The 24692-nt window shown below is 50.1% G+C and overlaps 2 protein-coding genes across 7 annotated transcripts; both read left to right on the plus strand.

Annotated features, from left to right (window-relative positions):
• Nucleotides 1-474: 474 nt before the first annotated feature.
• On the plus strand, nt 475-19577 carry cica (capicua transcriptional repressor a). Of its 6 annotated transcripts, none has more exons than XM_061266484.1 (22): nt 477-692; nt 3754-7248; nt 7469-7736; nt 9627-9761; nt 9840-9987; nt 10938-11040; nt 11116-11298; nt 11636-11762; nt 11842-11990; nt 12407-12512; nt 12596-12678; nt 12847-13360; nt 13491-13606; nt 13894-14030; nt 14183-14375; nt 15093-15288; nt 15370-15482; nt 15684-15841; nt 15908-16062; nt 16136-16270; nt 16369-16494; nt 16607-19577. In XM_061266484.1, exons 2-22 carry the CDS (start codon nt 3937-3939, stop codon nt 16885-16887), a joined length of 6738 nt encoding a protein of 2245 aa, XP_061122468.1. In that variant the 5' UTR covers nt 477-692; nt 3754-3936; the 3' UTR covers nt 16888-19577. The 6 variants fall into 6 exon arrangements, 5 of the variants coding, with proteins under 5 accessions (XP_061122468.1, XP_061122466.1, XP_061122464.1 ...); XM_061266482.1 differs by having other exon boundaries at nt 478-698; nt 12377-12512; XM_061266480.1 differs by having other exon boundaries at nt 478-692; nt 12377-12512.
• Nucleotides 19578-19992: 415 nt separating this feature from the next.
• On the plus strand, nt 19993-24435 carry LOC133144089 (glycogen synthase kinase-3 beta-like). The gene is made up of 11 exons (XM_061266485.1): nt 19993-20509; nt 21529-21614; nt 21690-21791; nt 21852-21935; nt 22008-22118; nt 22195-22325; nt 22480-22684; nt 22766-22861; nt 22941-23127; nt 23204-23281; nt 23400-24435. The coding sequence occupies exons 1-11, from the start codon at nt 20338-20340 to the stop codon at nt 23459-23461; spliced, it is 1314 nt and encodes a 437-aa protein (XP_061122469.1). The 5' UTR covers nt 19993-20337; the 3' UTR covers nt 23462-24435.
• Nucleotides 24436-24692: the final 257 nt, after the last annotated feature.

Here is a 24692-nt window from a genome sequence, read left to right on the forward strand (position 1 = left end):
AAGAGAAATTGTGTCAAGTCCGGGCTCGTATTCTTTGTTTCTGCTTAAATCAACCTGTGGATTTGTATTTGACATTAGAGAAACTCAGACAGTTACATAAGAAAGGCAACTCGTCTAAGTTTCAGAATATTTGCTGGATGAACTGACATTTTAGCTATGTTCTAAAAACAATTGGTCCTTCTACTTTTTTTTTTTATTCCTGTCTATTTCGTGGTTTAAAAGCAAAAAAAAGACTCCTTTAAAAAATAGTGAATTTACGACACGCCGCCACTTCCGCATAGACACGCCCACAGAAGCATCGGATAGGCCAGCGCCTCTTCGGTCTCCCAACAGCTGTTCTGAGTTTTCCCACACCACCATTGGCCTTCTCAGTCCGTCAATCAAATTTACTTTCCTATCTTCTCCCGCCCCTCGCCTACCTCCTCGCACTGCCATTGGCTACTGTAAACGTCCGCGCGATGCAATTGGCCGAGCTTGTTGGTTGTCAAGGCTTCGGGGTCTCCATTCACCATTTTGCGACTGTAGCGTAGAATGTACAAGGCCAGTAGTTTTTTTTCTCGTCTCATTTTAAGTTGCCTCTCCGGAGAAACATGAGCGACGACTGACTGGCAGCGGCGGACGACCGGAGCGGCCTCCCTTGCCCTATTTTCACCCGCGGACTCAGCCGGGCTCTCGACCACAATAGCCGCGCGGTGAGTGTAAGCTAACTAAAGCTTCTCCTGCAGCGCTGCCGCGAGCCGCTAACATTCTCCTGTTTATTCTTATTATCATTTTCTGCGTAATTTAATGCTTGGACGAGCTTGTCGTGTGCGTGGAAGGGGGAGGCGAGGAAAGGGAGGGGGAGAGAGGAAAAAGGGAGCGGTGCGTCTCGACATAGTGAGCCTGGCTCAAAGTTTTCCACTAGAAATAAATCCAACGTCATAACTAACAAACTGCACCGGCGGGTGCGACTTTAACGTGAAAGAGTGTCCTTATCACGACTGACCGCAAGGGAGGAGCGGGTGGTTGGAGGGGCTGTCGAGGGGCCTTGTCGTCGAAATGTATGTTAGTAAGAAGAAGAAAAAAACATTTCCAATGGGGCAAATGATGACGTGCGTGCGTGCAAAGTTGTGCTGGAGGCCTCAGCTGTCATTTCACACAGCTGTCACTTTCAGATGCGGCCGAGCTGACACTTTTAATCCACTTGCACGTCTTGTTGTTGGGCGCTTCGAAATTTTGGGTGACAATAAGGGGACGCGGAAGAAGCTCGCACTCACTTTGAGGGATAGCAGGATCAGGATTTCCTTGCGGCCTTGTGTGTGAGCATGTGTGCGTGCGCGCGTGTGTGTTTTACGTGTGTATGCAGTCCGGGCCTGCTCGGCCAGCCTGCATGCATGCATGTTGTCAAGCTTGCACAAAAGAAGCACCACAAACATTCACTTAGTCACTCGCTGCTTTTATGATAGTCGAGTTTGTTTAGGAGGTAGAATTATCCTAATTCGCCAAATATACGTGAAAACTAGAGCCAAACTTTTTATGATGCAATTGCGATTTAACATGTGATTATTTTTTCGAGGCCCTTCCCCCATGTTTTTTTAAACGGTCATTTGCTTATTTCATGCTAACATTTGCCAAAGTGTCCACTTTGTCGTTTTAAAATATGAAGTGAAATATATTTGTCATCTTAGCAACCAAATGGCGATGCTGAGTGAACGTCTACCATGTGCTCACAAAATGCTACCAATGTCCACTCTCATAGTGAAACATCAATTGTTATATAAACCTTCCAGAAATTCAACAACAAACACTCAATAAGTCAAAGTCATCCTATAATATTTCTCCACGGTCTCAACTTGCCGCAAGTGTGAGTAAACAAGCTCCACTCTATGCAGGCCCAGCTGTAATAATCCTTTTACTCACTTAGTTCTTCCCCCCCGTACACACAACGGCATGGCTTATGTGCATTGTAAATAGACAGGCTCCAAACATCCCCTCATATGTGGACGGATGAATGTTGTAAAAAATGGACAGACTGGTGTTTCATTCCTGATATTTCACCGAAAGGAAATGAGAGAAATAATCTGTTTGGGGTCAAAATGTCACCATCTTAAAACCTTTAAGAACCGTTTCTCTGAACGGGGTAGGAAAAGTATGGCCCCGGGGATGTGGAACAGCCTACCAGGGTCTTTAATCCGGTCTACTAAGAGTTTAGAAAGATATCGTCAGCCTACTAGCATAATTGTTTGTCATTTTTACAAACATTTTTAAGGAACAAGAAGGAAAAAAACCCCAAATTCAACAAACAAAAATTGTTTCAATGTCGTGCAAGTGTATAAACGCCAGCCTGTTATCATTGGTCACATGACTCTGCCACCAATTGTTGCTCCGCCTTACGAGCAACAAACCTCAGTGGTCCCGTCATGCTCTTTTAATGGACTTCTTACTATACCCCAACAACACACATCAATGTCTCGTCACTCTAACAAACAACGAGGAGTGATGTCACTCTTTTCCATCCTATATGATGTTGGTTTTGGCGCTTTCAGCGTTGATGGTTTTAAAGTGCTCGTCTTGTCTTTCCGCTCGGACTGACCGCTCTCGACATGGTGAGATGTTTCGTTACGGCCTTTCATTTTGGTTTTGTATTTTTGGGGTTAAGCTGCACATTTGAACTCCTGACTGCAAAAATTGAGGCGACAAAGACCAGAGGAGCAAAACAAATTAAATAGTTGCTCGTCCATTCAATTTGATTTTCATTTTATTATTTTGAGCGGAAGCTTTTAGGACGAGTCCCTTCCGAACGTGAATGACGAGTCCGAATCAATAGGAGATGCGGTCACGCATGACAGAGTCTGGGAAAAAAAAAAAAGGAGGAATCAAGTAAAAAGGGGAAGTTAGGTAATGCTCTTCCACAGGAAATGAAGTTAGATGGGGCGTATTGACTCGGCTTCGCAATACAGTCAACAGATAAAGGTCGCCGCAGAAGAGGAGGAAGGAGTGAGGATGAGGGTGGGTGGAGGGTGTTCAAGACAGAGAGCGAAAGGGAGGGTTTGACTATGCGAGCGAACAAGGAATTCCCCCGCCCCTGCTTCCCCGGATAAAATGCAGTGTGTGTGAAAGAGAGTGCGAGCGAGTAGGCAGACTTGCCCGGGCAAACTGCAAAGTGCTCGTCCATGTTTGACTTCAGCCACCGCTGCCGCTTAAAAATTGTTTCGTCTGCTAGCCGCCTTGTATGGATGTATTGTCATGTGAGTACAACGTCTTATGTAACACCCTGCTGTTTTATCAAAGTGTCAATGAGTCACAGTCATTACTACGCCAGTTCATCAATAGCCGCTTAAACATTAGCCAGAAACGAAGAAGAGACGACTCTGCGTTTCTTTCAAGTTGGTGCCGAGAGTTTTGCTGCGCGAAGGCCAGAAGGATAGAAAAGATTTTATCTGAGTGTTACTGCTGTTTGTTTGTCTGCGAGGAAGGGAGCAATTTAGAGGGCGAAAGGCTCCGAACCTCCCGTCTCGAACATGTACCTCGGATTTCTCGAGCTTGACATATTTTACAGTCTAAAAAAATCGACGGCAGAGCCACCAAATAGAATCGTAGTGTTGACATTAGAATCGTCGTCTCAGTGGGCTCACAAATTTATTTACCATCCGGTGTGTGTTCTGGGGTTAAGCACAACCCAAAATTATTATTTGTTGAAAGAAAGAAAGAAAGAAAGAAAGAAAGAGTTATGGATACTTGTACAAATTATGATTGGCTCTTCCTGTCTTTCAGCATCTCTGGAATAAAACAGTGGCAAATGAAGAGGTCACCCGGTGGAGAAGCGATGACAGCGAGGGGCCCTGAAAGACTTAACTAAAGAAACAGTTCAGAGGAGGGGGGGGGGGTGGGCAGAGGAAACCCAAGGAAGAACGGAGAGACTGTCTTGTCCAGAGGAAAGCCAAGCTTCATGACAAGATGAAGCCAATCAAAAAGCGTTCCCCCCCCTCCACCCGAGCCAAAGGGGGAAAACGGCGGGGTGCTAGCGAGGCCCCCGAAGGTGGCGAGAAAAGAGACTCTGATGAAAACCGAGACAGAAGCACGCAAGGCCAAGATCACTTCTTTTTCTCATCAGAGTCCGAGTCGTCCGACCCAGTCAGAGCCCGCGACTCTTCTGACGGAGAATCTCTTGTCATTGACTCTGGGAAATTGCTCGCGTCGTCCGACGATCGATCTGGACATTCGGCATTGAGTGCTGGGAGCCACAGTGACAGCAATGCCAGCAGCTGCAGCAACAGCAGCACACCAAGCGCAAACAGCAGCCCCAATGCCACGTCTAGTCGGAAAACCGCCACCTTTAAGACCCGTGTTCCCAAGAAAAAGTACACATCTGAACACTGTTCTATCTTTCCTGACGGTCACTTTGCCTCCAGGACCCCCCCTCCTCTTCTTGTAAGCGGCGGAGCCCTGAACCAGGGGTCATCACGTTCAGGTAGTCCCATAAGTGTTTCACACCCTGATGGCAATGGTCGGGGCCTGATGGCAGATGGCAGAGAACCACATCAGGACTGTTCCCCGGGACCGCCTATCCTGTCACTACGAGGGGAACGGGAAAGGCCAGGAGTGGCAGAGGTGGTCAGGGATGCCGAGCAAGTGTCGCCCAGTCCTCTGCCCCGCTGCTCCTCCACCGACACGGCTAGTGAGCACTCAGGAGACCTGGAGGTGGTCGCAGATGTTTCCTCACGCCCGCCCAGCAGTCTCCCCGACTCGCTCTCTGACGCCCTGGCCAAGGGACTCAAAAATCAGCGAGTCCTGGCCCGTCAGCTCCAGGATAGAGGAGCTGAAAGGAGAAACGACGGGCATAATTCCAACTTGATGTTCTGCGCCGGTGTGGTCCGTCGAGTCAACAGTGAATACGGAAGCCTGGAAGTGCAACTGAATGGGGAGAAAACGCTCTGCCGTTATCCTTATCGGCACATCAGCCACCCGGAGATTGTAGACATCATCCTCGATGCCCCTCCGCCCGGCGTGCACCCTATTCCGCTTGGCACCCGCGTCTGTGTGCCTTTCAGCAACGAGCAAGGCGCCAAGTGCCAGTGGTACCGGGAAGGCATGGTGACTCAGGTGGATAGTCACCCAGCCGTGGTGAATTGCTACCGTGTTCTATTGTCTGAGGAGAAAGCTTCATTTCTGAATGAGGATGAGGATGACAGGGTAGCTGCTAGAGCCACCCAGGCCGTGTGGGTGTCCAGGCAAACACTCCGTCTCCTGGTGCCACCTTGGGACCTGGGGTTACCAGCAAGAGAGACAGAAGTAGGTGCTCGAGATAACGAAATGGCGCCGGAAGACAGGGATGAGATGGACGTGGAGCAGGAGGTATGTCGTCTCAGCCGGGGGATGACACCGGTTGTCGGATCCTTGTTGGGGAGGGTGTACCCTCCCATGGTTCCTGTCTCCTCCACAGCAGGACACAGCATTACCACTCCAGTCACACCGGCCTCAGTCCTCACCCTGGCTCCCGGCCGGGAGTGGGACATTGAAAAAGATCTTGGAAGAGAGAGGGATCTTCAGAGAAAGCAGGAAAGAGAAAGGGAGATGATTGCAAAGCAACAGCAGCAACATCATTCGTACATGCCACTCACCCCCGAGGAAGACATGGAGGTGTCTCGCTTCAACATGGTCCCCATGGGAGCACTTATACCGGGACCCAAACCCATAGCAGTTCCTCAGCACCGCCATATTGTCTCTAAGCCCCCACCCGGCTACCTCAATCCTCACCTGTCAGTGGTGCAGGGAATTGGAATTCCCTCTGGGCACCTTGCCCTAAACCCTCACCCACCTCCCTCCCCGGTCCTGCTCGGTCTGGACCCGGCCGTGGCGGCCGTGGCAGCCAGTACCACTGTTATTTCCACGGCACAACTCCCGCCTCTGCCTCCTATGTCCTCCAGCATGTCCACCTCCAGAGTGGAGAAAGCATCAGGTGGTGGCTCATCCAGTGGAGGTGGCGGTTCTGGATCAGGTTCCACTTCCTCCTCATCTTCACGTTCGCGGACCCCACTGACAGCCGCCCAGCAGAAGTACAAGAAGGGAGATGTAGTTTGCACGCCTACGGGCATTCGTAAGAAATTCAACGGTAAGCAGTGGAGGAGGTTGTGCTCCCGCGAAGGCTGCTCCAAAGAATCCCAGCGCCGAGGATACTGCTCCAGACACCTCTCCATGAGGACCAAGGAAATGGAAGCCAGCGGGGGGATCCGGGAGCGAGGAGGAGCCAGCAGCACAGGGACCTTGACACCGTCAGACCTACGACTAAGCGGCGGCCGAGCCAGCTCCGAGTTTGACTGGGACGAGACTTCCCGGGAAAGCAGCGAGGCCAGCAGTCGTGGAGGAGACTCCCGGCCCCGTCTGGTACTGCCCTCCCTGCTCCCCCAGGACCTTTCCCGCTTTGACTTTGACGAATGTGAAGCGGCGACCATGCTGGTTTCCTTGGGTGGTTCCCGTTCAGGCACGCCCTCGTACTCACCCATCTCCAACCAGTCCCCCTTCTCCCCTACCCCCTCGCCATCTCCCTCACCACTCTTTGGCTTCCGCCCGGCAAACTTCAGTCCCATCACCGCTCCTTCCTCGCGGCGCCATCGCCAGCTAAGTGGCACAAAATTGGGCACCCTGGGAGCAGAACGGGAACGCCACCTCTCGGGCATTGTGCCCACTTGTCAGACCAACCTCACTTTTACAGTGCCCATGAGTCCCAGCAAGAGAAAGCTGGACAGTCACCCGCCTCCTCCACTGCCAGCCGTCCACGACTACCAGACCAAACCAGAGCAACAGCAAATGGTGACTGTAGGGGGAGGTGTCGGGGGTGATTTGAACCTCGGACCTGCTGCCTTCAGAGTCCTCTCGCCCCAGAGTCAACCCACAACCCCTTCCTCGCTGACTTTCCCACGCCCACGAAGCGCCACCAGTCGTCCGCCGTCGTCCGCCGCGTCCACTCCCCCACCCATGCTGGTTTCTCCCACGCCCCCTTCCCCGCTACCCCAGGAACCTTCTCCGCGTCGCATCGTGCCCCTGCGGGATTCTCCAGTTATTGTCCGCAACCCCGACGTCCCCCTGGCCAAGTTTTCTGACGGCCTCCTCGCAAGGAGGGAGCGGAGTCGATCCAGGGAGCTGATCCAGGCCCAACACGCGGTCCCCCCAGGCCTGCAAGCTCCTGTTCCCATAAACGGAGCCACGACCAATGGTGCTGTTCTCCTGCGTAACCCTGCATCAGCCCTAGTCCTGGTCACGTCCAGCTCGGTAAGAAACATAATTTATTATTTTTATGGTAACTTGAATTCATTCCACTAAGCAGTTCTCTCTGGCTTGTTTTTGTTTCCATTGTCAAAGGGTTTTAAAATATGTGCCTTGGCATTGACTGGCATCATTTTTTTGTCTGCATGTACCCTGCCTGACTTTGACTGGCAACCAGTCAACGGTATGTCTTGCCTCTCATCCAGTTTCTTCTTCCATTGCGCAGTCCCTTACCCCGGCCTCAGCTGGCCATGCCGCCCTCTCAAGTTCCTCTGCTACCGGGTCAGCGACGACCACCGCGGGCCCCATCCTGTCCTCGTCAGGATCCGGTGGCAGGGAGAGGAAGCCTGAGGGGCACCAGGAGGTCACAGGTGGGGCCTTGCCACAGCCGGTAGCGTGTCACCCGACACCCACGGCCCTCCTGCCGCTCATTCTGCCCGCCGAATCGCACCCGGCACCCCGCAAGCAGATCATCATGGGACGACCTGGCACGGGTAAGGAACTTGTACCAAGAGCACTTTGTTAATTTCTTCTCTCGCTTTCTCCTCCTACGTCTGCTGTTTCTCATTGTTTGACTTCACATCGGCGCTTCGCTTTGGTCTCTTTATGAAACTTTTTTTTTTCTCGTGCGTATGCATTTTGGCAACGTGATTGTCTGGGGGCACATTGTTTGAGATAAGGGAGGTGTTAATCACATACTGTTGCCATGACAACACACACTATGGCCAAATGCAAATGGCATAACTCAGTTGCGGAATATCTTTTTGTCATTTTGGGTTTCTTTAATTATTTAAACTTGGCACTTTATAGGGTCACGGTTCATTTGGGTACTTACTGTTTGTAGCGTGTCGAAAGTGTGTGTTTAAATTATATTATTAAGGATTATTTAATCAGAAAAACGGTAGGAATTACATGTTGCTTGGTTGGATGTTTATCTATAAACCTGTTTAATTATTACTCAAAAGTGGAGGATGCATTTTAACTTCTCTTGTACTACAAAAGCTGGTTATGTCAGATTAAGTGCAACCAATTCAACTACTACCGAAATGATTTGTACTGGTCACTCATTCCACCCTTGCTGCGTATTACGAGTAATTATGTTGTTTGTCTTGAATGTGTGCTGCCATGCATAGTAGGTGTGTGTGTTTGTGTGTGTGTGCGTGTGTGTGTGTGTGTGTGTGTGTGTGTGTGTGTGTGTATGTGCATGCCAGGGGTGTTGCCCTTTATACCAGCGTGTGTGCGTGTAAGAGATAAGGAGTATGAGTGAAACTCTCAAAGGGTGAAAATATTGACGTGTCTAGACATGCAGCCCGGAGTGCAGCAAGGACGTTCACGCACACGCGCACAATCAGAGAGGGCACAGAGTGTGTCTGATCACTGAAAACGGAGCCGTGGTGCTCTACGGCTGGCGTGTTGTCATGGTTACTTGTTGGAAGAATTAGCGCGCTTGCTGATTAGCCCAGCGCTAACGCCCTCGCACACATCCTTCGCACGGCCGCCAGCCACCTGCCTTTGTAGCGTAGCGTCGCCTCCGCTGTGCCTTAAAAAAAAAAAAGGATTATACAGTACCGCCAACCATTTATGAAGTTTCTTGCAGAACTGACACAAAGAAATCATGATTGTTTTAAAATCCTACATTACATTCCAACATTAAACATTTAGTGATCTTTGATTTCGATTTTGGCAGACGGCAGCCAGTTTAATAGGGACTAAATCACTTTGCTACCCTCTTCTGGTATCTGTACTCAATTACAAGCCTTTTTAATCAGGTGTCTGAATTAGTCACAGATTTTAGTCATTCGTGGCAAACCCCGGCTTCACGCAAATGGCGATTAAAAATGAGCACAGACGTCATGTTCAAACTTGTTCCTGTACGATGCTGCAACGTGCTGTCACACTAAATGGGCCCAATTTTTTAGCATCAGACTAAAATGAATTGCACTACAGCGGGTCTTCGCTTTATTCATATAAAAACAAACAGGAGGCGGCAGAGGAGGCCCCCGCGGCTGAGATTCCTCCTCAATCTAAATATAGAGGAGCCGCATTGGCATCAGCAGGAAGTGAGGCGGGTGGCGGCAAGAGTGACAACTCGGCAGCGCCGTGACTTCACTTCGACGTGTGAGCTCGTTGTAGATTGTTTTGCTTAACGCCACATAAATTGTGTAGGAGTCTTGCTGCGATACATTTTGACCGTCAAGAAAGTTGCCTTATTATTGTGAAATGGTGTTAAAAGACTAAAGTGATGCAATCTGTGCAAAATCAGTCCGTCGCATTCCGTCCTCCTTTGAACTCTTCCACCTTGAAAAAAAAACGAGGCAATGACCGCTCTCTTTTTTTGTGTGTGTGTGTGTGTGTGTGTCCGTCCTTGTGCAAACGCACGCCAGTGTGGACCAACGTGGAGCCTCGCTCTGTGCCCGTCTTCCCTTGGCACTCGCTCGTCCCTTTCCTGGAGCCCAGCCAACCGGGTACGGCCGCCCCGGCAGCCATCGACGGCCAACAGCTCGTCAATCAAAGCCGAGGTATGAAAATAAGTGAATGAGTGATTTATGAGAAATTTCTTTCCAAGGACAAAACGGCAACATTTTGTGACATTTCAGAGCCTCGTTGCGGCGTGGCCCTGGTGGGCGACGGGCGACCCCTCGACCCGGAGAGGGCGTCACCTTTGCGTCCGCCTCCGACCAATAACAACGCACCTGCCGAGAGGAGCGGGGCCGACAGCGAGACTGAGAGCGACACCGACGACCCGTGAGTACAAACTGAGACCACTTAGAGTGTCTTCTCTTGTTAGCAAGTTAAGCTAGCTAGTTGCTGGTTTTATTTTTATGGGGGGGGGGGGGTATAACAATATTTTGAATGTTGCAAAAACAGGTAAACTTTTGAAGTCAGAAATGAGAATGCTCAAGTGGTCGTGGTGTAGGAAGTAGTGTTGGTGAAACGGATCTGCGTGCACCATGGAAGCACCACTTATTCGCCCTCTCAAGGATGCTCCTCTTACACACGTGTAGTGTTGTGAAATCTGCCTCGTCTGAGTGTGCCACTAAAATGGCGCGATGCCGTCCTTGTGTGTGTGTGTGTGTGTGTGTGTGTGTGTGTGTGTGTGTGTGTGTGTGTCTGAGTGCGCGCACAGTACACACACACACACTGCTTGCTGGCTGCACTCTTCATCACGTCAGATTCTGTTTTTGCTCTTTCACGCTGACTCAGACAGGCTGTCTGGTTTGTAGCGTGCATTTTTCTTTTTTTTTTTCTGTCAAAGAAATATTTCAGGGTCGCCGCGCTCATAAAAAGCCGCCGTTGCCGACAAAAAGAAGAGCTTCCTCGTCTGACTTTGGACGGACTGCAAAGTCAAAATGTTTGTCTAAGCTTAGCATTTTTAGCACGCGGTTCGGCAGGACGGCTCAGGTGTCGTTCGCGTGTTGATTCAGTCACTCCCGCTGAGGCGTTGCCATGGCTGCAGACGTTACATCACCGGCCATTTCATTAGGTACACGAGCTAATATCAGCCAATGCAGCAACCGAAGTCGAAAAAGAAGTTTTTCATCTGGATAACAAGCTTTGATCAGCTAATGAGCTTTTCCCTAATGAGTGGTCTGTTGGACGCTAGGCTACATCTTTTTCTTCTTCTTCTTCAAAAAAATCAAACTCTTGTCTCTATTTCTAATCATGCAAAAGTTGTTTCTTTCTTGGCACTGCAGCTTCTCCCCCGGCGTGGCTGCCAACGACGCATCGCCCTCACGTGGCACCGCCAAGAGACGCACGCAGTCCCTCAGCGCCCTCCCAAAGGACGCAGAAAGGAAGGTCGGTCCATCGTCGTGACTCCAAAATTGTCACCAAACCATTCAGCAGATGATCCAATTTGATTTCTTTCACCAGAGGGAGAAAGACCACATCCGCCGGCCCATGAACGCCTTCATGATCTTCAGCAAGCGCCACCGGGCTCTGGTGCACCAGCGACACCCCAACCAGGACAACCGAACCGTCAGCAAGATCCTGGGCGAGTGGTGGTACGCTTTGGGTCCCAACGAGAAGCAGCAGTACCACGACTTGGCCTTCCAGGTCAGCTAAACGATTTAACCGCATTACATCGGTGAGCTATGTTTAGCACCAAGCGTACTGAAATGTCACCTTTGCTTGGATGTGCCGGGCCTCATAGATCGGGTCATTCTGAACGGTTTGTCGCTAAATATCTTCAGCTAACAACAACTAACTAGAACCAAGGAACTAACTGTACCTGGGTTTAAGTTTATAAAGCAAGGTGAGTCAGGGAAAGCCTACTCAAACTATACTAGACTTGGCAGCAATTGTGTGCCGATTCCCCATTTAGCATTCATTCTGAACACAGAAAAAGGTCCGGGCTATATTTGTGATATTTTCAGCGTTCTCTTCATGGCAGGTGAAGGAGGCCCACTTCCGAGCCCATCCCGACTGGAAGTGGTGCAACAAGGACCGCAGGAAGTCGCTGTCTGACGGCCGCGGGGCCCCCAAGGAGGCGCGGGAGAGGAGCATGTCCGAAACCATAGGTGGGCAAGGCTGTGCCATTGAGTGATTTTACATGAGCAGGAGTTGAGCGGCAGTTCAGCAGCAGTTCCTTCTCGCCAGATCCGCATTTGGAGTCTCAGGCGCTGGAGGGCAAGCTGCTGAGCTCGCCGTGGAACTGCGGAGGCGAGCGCCAAGCGGCGGGGGCTTTCGGCGGCCAGCAACCCCGTCCCAGAGCTTTTTCCCACAGTGGCGTGCACGGCCTAGAGAAGGTGGGAGACGCTCGCGTACTTGTGTGCGATCATCTCCTCGCCGGAACAAAAGTGTGAACGCGGGCCATGTAAACAACACAAGAGTGTGTGTGTGTGTGTGTGTGTGCGTGCGCCCACAGCCGCTATGTGTCCTTCATGCCGCTAAAAGAGTCTTTGTGTGATCGCAAAACATCTTTGTGCTTTTCAATGCCTTTGAAGTGCGCTAGACGGCAAACCGCACGGGGCGGGAGAGCCCAGCTCCTCTCGGAGGCAATGAGTTCACGTCTGCTGCGAGCTAGCAATTGCAGCTCCAACCAAATAAATCAGAAACGTTCCAAAATGTCTATATATCGTATATATTGTGTGCCGCTTCAAGGGACTGTAAAATCTTATTTTGGTTTGCTCAGGATGACGGGCCTGTTTTTTTCCGCAACCAGCAACTGCCGCCGTCATCCCACCATCACGGCGGCGCTAGCGAGGATGTCACCAGTGACGAGGAACGTATGGTCATCTGTGAGGAAGAAGGTGATGACGATGTCATGGGTGAGTGGGCCTCCACGTTGTCATTAAAAAAAAAAAATCAAATTATTTTGTTGAAGTAAAACGTGTGCGGCATCTGTCTTCAGGGGACTCGTGTCGTGAAGGCTCCATTGACCTCAAGTGTAAGGAGAGAGTGACGGACAGCGATGAGGATGAGACCGATGGCCAGGTACACGGTGAAAAAAATGAAAATGGAGATTATTTTAGGACCATCTCACCACGCTTCAAGCAAACTTGATACGCATTCTAACTTTATGCAAACGGCATGGAGAAAAGGACGAGATTGCACAATCTTCCACTTTTTCTTTTGATCTCTGCCTATCTTCCTCGCCTCCAGCCTGGCTTCCAGCCTCTGGCTCACTCCTCCCTCGCCTCCCCCTCGCCTCCCGCCCCTCACGACCAGTGCGAGAGGAAGATGTGCGTCGATGCGGCAGAGGAGGACACTGAGGGCGGCTCCGTTGCAGGAGAAAGTGGAGGGGCGGCCTCCTTGCCAGTCGGCGGCTCCACGCCTGTCACCCAGGCTGCGCTGCGTCCCGTCGAGGGCATCGTCACCCCTGGCTCTCCGCTGCGAGATAAGAAAGCCGCCATCCTGATTGCAGGGACGCAGCTGCCAATCACCGCAGGGGCCTCCCCTGGCTCTTTGGCCCCCCCTCTTGCTGTAATCAGACCCACCGCCACGACTTCCCCCGTCCTTCCACCCTCCGCTAGTGGTGGCAAGTGCATCCTGCCAGCCCCCCAGACCCCCTCTCCGCCTGAGCTCACCTACCAGCAAGCAGGCTCTGCGCCCACTGACACGCCCCCGTCGGCCAATGGTACGCCGCACTCGGGGGCGGGAATGACGGGAAGCAGAGGTGAGACGCTGGTCGCCTTTCATAAGAAAATGACATTTGTCCCCCAGTCTTGTTTCGATGCTCCCCACCCACCTGTTGCTTCAGTATGGCCTCCATTCATGTGTTCCTCGCCTTTCTCTCTCAATTCAAGCCCAGCTGCAGAGTAAGATGCCGGTTCCCATGGCGACACCTCCAAATGCACCCGTCTCCTTGCTGGCGGCGCCGCCGCCTCTTCCTGTGCAAAATGGCCCCGCTGCAGGAAACAAGGTGGGAGTCTGCACATGGAGGGACGAATAATAAAAGCAAAACATGTTAAAATGTAAAAGTTTTGACTATTTACAATTTTTAATAGATACAGTCAATTCATGATGAACCAGTTGGAGCAAAATATAGCCAGGAAATAATACAGAACTGAATTAATTTTGTGGAAAGCTGGGGAAAAAAACAATAGGAGGTGGCTTTAAAAATCTGAAAAAATATCCAAACATTATGTTGAATTACCGTGCATCTGTTTTTGTATGTGGTGTACTTACTCCTTACCATGCTTGCCGCAGATCATTCAGATTTCTCCCATGCCAGTGGTCCAAAGCAGCGTTCACCCTGGGAGCGCCTTTCCTGTTTCCATGGCTACAGCGATGGCTCCCGGCAGCGTGCCCCCACAGACCCTCCTCCTGACCACGCCGCCCACCAGGTCAAGATTACCTGAGCGTCTTTATTTTGCCACTAGCGTGCTAACTGTGAAAATCCACCAGATGGAGCCAAAGCAATAACCTCATTGCTTTAACGCTAACACGTTTGTTTCTCTTTAGCGTCAACACTCAAAGTCTAGCATGTTGCCCGCAGGATTACCTACGTCCAGTCCAGTCTGGGCGTTACCACGACGATCGCCCAACAAGCCCAGGTCCCGCCGTTGCCGGGTGCTGCCTTTCTTTCGTCTCCTCTGACCACATTAGGCTTCACTGCCATCGCGCCAGCCGGGCACCCGCTGTTGGCGCCAACTCCCAAGACCACCTCGGCCCCCACCACTACCCGGCAGGTAAAGACCAGGAAGCAAAAAGCGAAATATAGTGAAATTGTCACTACCAGTTGTGGTTTCTTAAATGCAACAAAGCAAACACCGTTTTTTTCCATGTATAATGCGCAAAATTTAACTGATTTATTGTCCTAAAATCTGGGGTGCGCATTATACATGGGTACAAAAATATATATATATATATATATATATATATATATATATATATATATATATATATATATATATATATATATATATATATATATTTTTTTTTTAATTTATTTTTTTTTTTTATCCGGATATGATCCGGAGGCCGCCATTACAGATGCGCTTTCTTCTCTGCTGTTCACTTCAAACACGCTCCATACAAACACAATGCTCTCGTATCAGATGCTTGCTCGATCACCTGCTCGTTTGCTGTCACAATGTACCCTACACAAATCCGAAACATTTCTTCGCTATCGAGTTTGCTAGCGCATGCGTAGGGATACTGACCGGCAGAATAACATCCGGTTGTTCCCAAAGATGATCTTTTTTCTGAAATAATTTTACGTTTACGGAGTTAAGTAGGAGTCAAAATTTGGGTGCGTATTATACATGGGTACAGGCTTTTTTCCAGCATCAACATGCCATTTTTAGGGTGCGTATTATACATGGGGGCGCATTATACATGGAAAAAAACGGTATGTATTTTTTTTGGCTAACTTAATGTCCACTGACTGTTAATTGTCTCATCAGGTTCTGACTACCATCTACCCCGCCGGCCCTACCGCTTCATTAGCGTCCGGCTTGCTCAGCATGACAACCACATCTCCCGCTGCAAATGCTTCGGATGTGGCCAAGCCCTCCTCCGCGACGGAAGTCGATCTGAAGAAAGAGCTCACCGAGCCGGACATCAAGGTGGAAGGAGATCAAGACGCCAAGGAGATTGAAGGTCACGATGAACGCTGCAGCAGTGGACGAGTCGTTCTAATGGTGTTGGGTTGTCAAGTCTGACATCTTTCACCTCTTGCAGAAAATCAAGACGACGAAAGTCGGTTCATCAAGGAGGAAAGTGTCAAGCTGGAGGAGAAGATGAAGGAAAGCAGGGATGACAAACAAGGACAAGTATTGGACGAAAAGAAAGAGGTGATTGTAAATTGATTGTTAAATTAAAAATTATTATAGAAGTAGATTTTTTTAATAATTATTATTTTTAAATAGTATAAGAAAAATAACACTTCATGCTTCACTGCCCATTGACGTTGCTGTAAGCGCTTTGGCCACTGGGAGGCAGTATAATGCACGTATAGTTCACTCAATAATTCTCCCCTTCTTTTCTCGTCTCAGGTCGGAGCTCATTCGCCACCTCCGGCTCCTCCTCAGCCTCCATTGTCAGGTTTAGATCCCCCGCCGCATCAGTCTGCTGAAAAAGAGCCAGCAGCGTCCTCCAAGAGGATCAAGTTCCGCCCTCCGCCGCTCAAAAAAACGCCCGATTCTCACGACAAGTGAGCGCCGACCGAAGCGTGGGCTTTCTTGTGGCACGCACGCGTTCACTCACTCGCTTCTCCAAGCAGGCTATTGTCGGAGACGTACTTTGAGGAGCGTTTTGCTGAACTGCCCGAGTTCAACCCGGCGGAGGTGCTCCCCTCGCCCACCTTGCAGAGTCTGGCCACGTCCCCTCGAGCCATCCTGGGCAGCTACCGCAAGAAGAGGCGCAACTCCACCGGTAACGTGTCTTGGATTGTACTTCTACTATTGCAAAATGTTCAGCTCATTACATCCTTCATTGGTCCATCAAGAACTGGAGCCGGCCGCCGAAGACCCGAGCTCGCCGAGGAGGAAGACCCGCCGCCTCTCCAGCTGCAGTTCGGAGCCCAACACTCCGAAAAGCGCCGCCAAGTGCGAGGGCGACATTTTCACCTTTGACAGAGCAGGTGGGAGCGTGGTGGCCAACAGCAGATCAGAGCTCCTCCATTTGATGTCCACACTCTAACCGTTGAAACAACTCTTACACCCCCCCTCCCCCCGACAGGCATGGAGGGAGAGGATCTCCTCGGAGACCTGGACCGAGTACCCTTCTCGTCCCTGCGTAGAACTCTGGACCAGCGGCGGGCACTTGTCATGCAGCTCTTTCAGGAACATGGCTTCTTCCCCTCAAGTGAGCCAAGACACAAAACACTCCGTGACATGCAATGGCTCACTTCTAAAAGCCTGGGCTTGTCTTTAGCACTCAGAGAAAATTGATCACTTCCTTAACCTCCTCCCTGCAGCTCAGGCCACAGCGGCTTTCCAGGCTCGCTACGCAGACACCTTCCCAACCAAAGTCTGCCTGCAGTTGAAGATCCGCGAAGTCCGCCAGAAAATCATGCAGACCGCCACGCCGGGAACCCTGGAGGCCAGCGGCTACTCTGTCGAGGCCGGCAGTCCCGCGCCACCCCAAAGCTCCTCGGCCTTCAACACGTCACTGCGGGAGGACTCGGGAGGAGGAGGAGCCGAACATCCGGACGACAAAGTCCGCAAGATGGAGGAGCCCAAAAGTGAAGGTTTCTAGTAAGTTAGGATGCAGGCCATGCTTTCTCTTAATCTGACCTGGGCAGGGGAAAAAAAATCTGACAATGTGGCTTCAACACAACAACGGTGACAAAAAATACTCAATATTAGTATTTCTGCGCCCAGGTCTGCCCTTGGCACATTTGTGCCGTACTTTGTAGTCGGGACACGAGCTCTGTGGTACACACACACACACACACACCATTGTACAGATGTAATCTTCAGCATGATGCTGACACATCAGACTGTTACTCTTGGTTGGCAGCAGCCAGGAGCTGCCACCCAGGGCCACATGCACACAAAAAAGAAAAGGCACTTTGTCACTTGCTCTTGTGCAAATGCAGTTTAGCTGTTTGTCAGCCAGCCCTCAGTTGCCATTGACTTGACCTCATCGTCCGTCCACTCCTCAGCACAGTGGGTCCGGACGCAAAACCACAACCCCGACGACCTCCACTGATATTCCACGGCCCCTTGATGCTGCACACACACACACACACATCTACACTTAGCAAACACACAAGCACCTACACATGCAGTCAGTTCGGCGTGTGCGCCGTGACCAAGCCATGACCCCCCCCCCCTCCTGCACACTTTAGTCAGCGATTGTAAGGACAAAACGAGAGATTTCTCCGTGATTCCTTTGTGACCAATCTTTGCACCTTCCGTCGTCGCCGTGTCGGAAAAGTGAACCCTCGTCCGTCTGCGCGTTTGGGCACGCGGGCACCCCCGAAAGAGATTGTTGTCTGACACAAGCTGGATGGAAGGTTGAACTCCCAGCCAAAAAAAAAAAAAAGTTCATATGCAAAGCAGCAAGAAGATGTCAGAGTAAAAAAAACAAAACGTAACCACACGTGGGAATGTCCGCCGTCGGATACGACCTTGCTTTCTCTGGTTCTCGTTTTACCGTGGCCCGTTTTTCTCTCGTGGCTTGTGTTTCTTCTCCAGCATAAGGTCAAGAAAATCACACTGACAACAAAGAAAAAAGACTTTGGACTTAGAATGGGGGATGTTGATTTTAAATGTACTATCATAGGAGTGGGGTGTTAACCACCCACCCCCTCCTTCGTTGTGTCTCTTTGTAACATGTTGAAATCAGGTGTTTGCACAATCTGTGCGGGCCGTCTCGCGTGAGAGTGCCGCAAGTTCAATCAGGAAAGTATTGTTTTTAGAGATTGTTTTTGTCCAGCAGACAATACCTTGTCCCACATGTTATCAATGACCCCCTCTCCCTCCCTCCCTCTCTCGCAAGCGTTGTTAGAAAGTGCCCTTAAGCACTGGTCCCGGGTCAAGCGCTATGTAGCTCAGGATGGTTCTGGTTTGGGTTCAGTTCAGGGAAAGCAGATCCTAGACCAGCCCTGGAGGGCAGTCTCTGGAGCCCTCCCCTCTTCCCACTCTTTTTGACACTTTATCCTTTCCCATCAAATGGTGCAATAGGACAATTTTATTTTTTTTCCTCCGGGGAATTGGGGGGGGGGGGGGGTTGTTTTTTGTAAGGTTGGGGAGGCTCAGTGCCATAGAGAATGACAAGAAGCGCAGTCGAGTGAGTGAGCGCAACGTGATGCTGTAGTTTACCAAGCAGTATTAGCGCCATGCTCCAAAGAACCAGGAAAAAAAGTCATTTAGCAAGGAAAAACACAATTTAATGAGAATAAAATTTAATGACTTGAATTTAAGGGAGAATGTCAGAGCTGGAACAGGCAAGTTGTCTCCATTCAATCTTTTTTGATACCGCTCAGATAAAAAAAAAAAGTAAGGTTATGAAAATCGGGGCTGTATGACTACTGACGTAACATTACGACTTCATTCCAGCAGTCTTATATAATGTGTTTTCTTTTGAGTGTGGCCCTAATATTCCTTGGTAATGTCTTATAGCTATGGCCTAAAAAGCAAAATGAGTGACGCGATTGTTGTTGTTGTTGTTGAAGAGATTATAGCGAGTAACTTTACAAAAAAAAGTCTAAACAGTTTGAATAGCACTTTGTGGCTCTTTGCTGAAGAGTTTGGAGGGGTAGTGATTGTTATTATGGGTATCGCTTTTATTTCTCTGTAAACCGTTGGATGTGTGAAAATAATAATAAAAAAAAAAACCAGACAAATATATCAATATACATAGAGAGATATAGATATATTCACCGTGTTTTTTCCATATATGTGCATTTTAGGTCTGTGTTTGGGTGTGCGTGTACGTTTTGGCACATGCAGGTAGCGCGTAAACATGAGCGACCAACCGCCCGTTCTGTCGTCACGCAGCAACAGCCGAGGACAAAATTATATTTTTCACGCTAGACAGTATTTTTATAGTCGCCACGACTATTTTGTCCGCCATGTTGACTGTTATCAGTTACATTCAGGATCGATACAAACGGTATATTCAGGCTTTCCGATACACGCGGGTCAAAGAAGACTATCACATCCCCCGAGAAAATGGGGGTCAGGGTTGCCATGTGCCCCGTCTGCATGCATGTGCAATGGCATGTAAACACCCGCACAGACGTATGTGTACACGCGCGCACGCACGTCTGTCATGCGCGTGTACTGTATGATTGTGCTTGGAAAAGGAATTTTAGGATGAGTGAGGCGAGTGCGATGTCATAAGCAGGCATGTTGACCATGTGCAATATTTCTAAACGATGACAGGAGAAAAAAAAAAGAACTAAATATTGAAAATATTAAAGATCTAACACAAGGCCAGTCGTTGTCCACTTGATTGGTGTTTTATTGATGGATTTATCTGGATTTATACGCGCACCCAGCGGTCCCTGTCGGAGTGATTTTCATCTCAGTGGACCAGATTCCGGAATGGCTGGAAGAAGTGACTTGGGAGAGGGAAGCCCAAACTTCCCTGCTGTAGCCGTTGCCTCCGCGACCTGATCCCGGATGTGGTAGAGCAGCGGTTTCTTCGTCCAAGGGACCACCATTATAATCAAGGAGCAATTCAGGGACCTCAGCTTTGGCGGAATATTATTTAATTTTACACTGAAGGAGGATAGACCTATACAGGCGGTTTGCATCTCTATTTTGGGAATCCCAGCTACATTTGGATGGATAATGGTTCAGAAAATTAGCTGGAAAATAAATCAAGTCTAAATAAATTACTTGTATTTTTAAAAGTGTTATAATTGTTTTCTGGATAGATGTTTCTTTCTTTTTAGGTGGTTGTTTTGTTTGGGCTCTATCCAGCATCAAGTAATTTGTAGTGCGCCCCACATCGCCGCCGAACTACATTTTCCATGAGGCATTGCCCGAGCTCTGTTTCCTGGGTGTCTAGCAACAGCTAACCAACCCCGCCAGGCAGGCAGACATCAGCCGGCGGCTGCAGCAGCATCGATTCTCGGTGTGTCTTCCAGAAATTTGTTGGCCGTCGGGTTCTTCACATTTCGTTGAGACAGAGTCGCTCGCCCCGGGGCGGGGGGGAAGAGTGGGAAGACAACCGCGAGCCCTGCGCAAAGATATGAGCGGCAGCGGGCGGCCCAGGACCAGCTCGTTTGCTGAGCCGCCAGGAGTTCCAGGAGCCGCCGCGCCCGCCGGATCAGCCGCTGCCGTGGGGAGCAGCACAGGAAAGTCCGGGGTCCCACAGGCCTCCGGCAGTAGCTTGTCGGGATGCTCGAACCTCAAGCTCGCCAGTAAGCTTTTATATACAATACTCAATATTCTTTTTAACATTTTTATTCGTGTTTACTGTGCTGCCTTGTGTTTTGATGTCCGGTTTTTAATCACAAGTCTGTCATCCCAGCGAGTTAGCATGCTAATGTTAGCCACTTGTTTTGTACGTTACCACTTCACCGCCCAGTATGCTGATGTGCTCGGCCGGACCCTCGTTAAATGTAAAAGCCTCTTCACACCGTCACATTTTTCCTTTTTACACATAACACACAAAGCGTTGCTCGTTCCATTTATTTAAGCGTGCTTTTAAACGGTATAATTACTGCGACCCGGGTGGCTAAAGTCCCAAGCTAAATGGTCATTGTTCGCGTGAGCTGCCTGCCTTGCCGGTGACTCTCATCATCGCCGGGCTCCCGGGTGGAAAGTTGCCCGCTCTCAAGGTCACCTGTGCGGGCTCGCAAGGCTCCAGGGGGTGTATGGCGTATGATCGTCCGACCGAGCGACATCTGGGGGACGCAAGTGATTGACGTCCGGGGCGGCTTGGCTGCTAGCAGCCTTGCTCCAGTCCCAAGATGTGTCTGCAAATAATCTTATTAACATTTGAATGTCAATGCACTCCGTGGCACGTTTTAAATGCGTTTTAAGATTGTCCTTTGGGTGTGACGGATGTGTACGCATCGGCACATTAGGCCAGTTAGCATGATGGATTTGCACGGACAACGATGTGCTTTGACATATTTTCATCCATCCCGAGCATAAAGAATCCCGCTTGTGCTATAATGGTCTAAAATAATGTTCGCGATATTGTATTAAGATTGTGTTCTCTTCTGTCTGAAAGTGTCCTGGCATCCTCTTGATTGTGTTTGACAAGTGTGCCTGCGATGCTAACCAAGAAACCCCCCGACCTCAACTGCGCTAAAATGTGAACTTAACAATCCAGCACTGCAGTGAAGTTAACTCGAGTAAAATGTCCAGTGAAGGCCCTAAGAGCCACCGTGGTTGACTTGAATTCATCTGAAAGCACTGTCTGGTTTCCTAGGAGACAGTGGCAAGGTGACGACGGTGGTGGCCACGCCGGGCCAGGGCCCGGACCGCCCGCAAGAAGTCTCCTACACTGACATCAAGGTGAGACAAGGCACCACCACATGTGTGAGACACTCGTGGTGTCCTCAAAATTGACCCCGGAGGCTCTGTGCTCAGGTGATCGGCAACGGCTCGTTCGGGGTGGTCTACCAGGCGCGCCTCGTCGACAGCCAGGAGATGGTGGCCATCAAGAAGGTCCTCCAGGATAAGAGGTTCAAGGTGAGCTGAAAGTAAAACTGCGTGCCAGGTCTTATATTTAACCGGTTTTCCATCTTCTAGAATCGTGAGCTGCAGATCATGAGGAAGCTGGACCACTGTAACATCGTCAGACTACGTTACTTCTTCTACTCCAGTGGAGAGAAGGTTAACACTTTGGTCCCCACAAATGGTCGCTGATGTGATAATGTGCAGTTCACAGCTTGTTCTCTCACCTAGAAGGATGAAGTGTACCTCAACTTGGTGCTGGACTTTGTGCCTGAGACGGTCTACAGGGTCGCCCGGCATTTCAACAAGAACAAGAGCATCATTCCTATCATCTACGTCAAGGTGGTCTTCCCCCACCGGGAAAGAACGACCTCGGCGGGAACCTCCCCGTGACGTCTTGGTCGCTCGTCTCTTCCAGGTGTACATGTACCAGCTCTTTCGCAGTTTGGCTTACATCCACTCGCAAGGCGTGTGTCACCGAGACATCAAGCCGCAGAACCTGCTGGTGGACCCCGAAAGTGCCATCCTCAAGCTCTGTGACTTCGGCAGGTGAGCCACTCGAACGAGTCGCAAAAGAAACAGTTTAAGGAAAGCGGAAGGTTTTGGGAATAAAGTAGTAGCCTCCAAACACTCTTGGGTGGAGGCGATGAGCATCCGTGGACTTGACGGCCAAGCACCGCCTTTCTCGTCTCCCTCCCCTCAGCGCCAAGCAGCTGGTGCGCGGCGAGCCCAACGTGTCGTACATCTGCTCTCGCTACTACCGGGCGCCCGAGCTCATCTTTGGCGCCACCGACTACACGGCCAACATCGACATCTGGTCGGCGGGCTGCGTCCTGGCCGAGCTGCTGCTGGGCCAGCCAATCTTCCCCGGCGACAGCGGTGTAGACCAGTTGGTAGAGATCATCAAGGTGAGCGCCCGGCCCGAGCCGCGAGGGATCGGATTCGCTCTTGGCCTCACTCTCGGCCTCACTCGCTGGCTTCTCCGCCAGGTGCTCGGCACCCCGACCAGGGAGCAGATCCGGGAAATGAATCCCAATTACACAGAGTTCAAGTTCCCGCAGATCAAAGCGCATCCGTGGACCAAGGTAAGCGGAGTCCAGGCAGGGCGCTGCGTGAAGCACCGGGCCGCCACTCGACTCATTTTCCTTCTTTTCTGGCTCGGAGGTGTTCAAACCGCGCACGCCGCCGGAGGCCATCGCGCTCTGTTCTGGGTTGCTGGAGTACACACCGGCCTCGCGCCTCTCGCCGCTGGAGGCCTGCTCGCACACCTTCTTCGACGAGCTGCGGCAGCCCAACGCGCGGCTGCCCAGCGGACGGGAGCTGCCCGTGCTCTTCAACTTCAGCACGACAGGTACTCCAAACAGGTTAGCGCTCAGTGTGCAGTGGAAAAGGGAAGCCTAATAGTCTTTTTTTCTGTGTGTGTCCAGAGTTGTCGATCCAACCGCAGCTGAACTCCACACTCATCCCTCCGCACGCCCGTGTGCACACCGCTGCTTCCTCTCACGGTACAAACACGCATTCCTTCCCTTCTTCCTTTCCTTTTTCTTTACTTCTTTCCTCCCTCCCTCCCTCGCTTGCCTTTCCCATGCGAAGTCACTGATTGTGTCCATTTGTACACTTTAGATGGTACCGGCCCAGACACCTCCCAACTGGGATCGGTACCAGGATCTCTCAACAGCATCTGAAGCAGCCAGTCGCCTGCCTGCCTGCCCGGCCAGCCTCCTTCTCTCTCCCTAATACACAGTCACATACACACACACACACACACATAAATATATATATATGTTCATATATGTTCATCTCCGCGCTGCTCACGCTCCTCGTAGATAATGTTTTTGTACAGTGGACGCTCCATCAACACCCCAGCCGGAGACTATCAAACACTTAGGACAGACAGACACACGTACGCACGCACATGCGCTCTACACACAACACGCACACAGCGCTGTCTGACTGCTGCTCCAGTGGTATGTGAAGGTTCGATAGTGGGGGCTGGTCCTCTGTAATATAATTTTTTTTTGGGGGGGGGATTGACATTTTTCATCTCCATCCCCTTTCTCCCCACCTATGTTCGTCTTTTATTTATTTGAACACATCACACCCACATTTCCTCATTTGCGTCATATTTTTCTGTTCGCTGAGTTTGAAATCATGTGTCAAGTGCGTACGAGGTCGACCGGACACTGCCTGAGCCTCAGAATGTTCTCGTCGGGCCGTAGATGTTCACTCAGGAGATACGCCCAACTTCTACCAGGCTCTTTTTTTTTTTTTTCTCAAGATATTTTTTATGTTCTGCTTCCGTCCATTTGTACCTACTTTGCAGAAGTCTCCTTTTTAGCGAATTTTATTGAGCATTGTTTTAAGACACTTTTATTTAAACAGCCTTGAGACATTCTTGCATATTCCCATCATGCGCTCATTGATGTAGAAAGAATTTGGACCGGGAGTACAGAGTATACAGTGATTCCCTGCGCAGGTAGTTCATCTGTAAAGGTGAAGCGTGTTTATGTGGGCAGGGCATTTGTTGGTCCACATGTAGCAGCACACGGCTTCGTCTTTCATGTTTTAATTTTAAGGCACATCCATGTTGTAACTGGAGGCTTTTGAAATGAAATTCTCCTCCCACTGTCATGGCATCTGATAAATATTGTTTATTTGATCTTGGTCTTGTTTTTCTTTTTTTTATTATTATAATACAGAGCTGTGCATATGTTCTGTCACTCCTTCTGTCCATAGGTTTGTGCTTGTTTATTCTGTAAATACACCTCTGTGTCGCTGTGTAAATATTGCAAAGAAAAATCTTGTCCTGTTTGTCTGACACCTTTCCTTCTCTCTCTTTCTTTGCTTCCTGTGCAGTAGACTTTTCAGGTCAGGTTCTGCCAAATGAATCTCACACAAAAATATTCTGCAAGCGGT

This window comes from Syngnathus typhle, linkage group LG20 (genome assembly GCF_033458585.1).
Source record: "Syngnathus typhle isolate RoL2023-S1 ecotype Sweden linkage group LG20, RoL_Styp_1.0, whole genome shotgun sequence".
Taxonomy (NCBI): Eukaryota; Metazoa; Chordata; class Actinopteri; order Syngnathiformes; family Syngnathidae; genus Syngnathus; species Syngnathus typhle.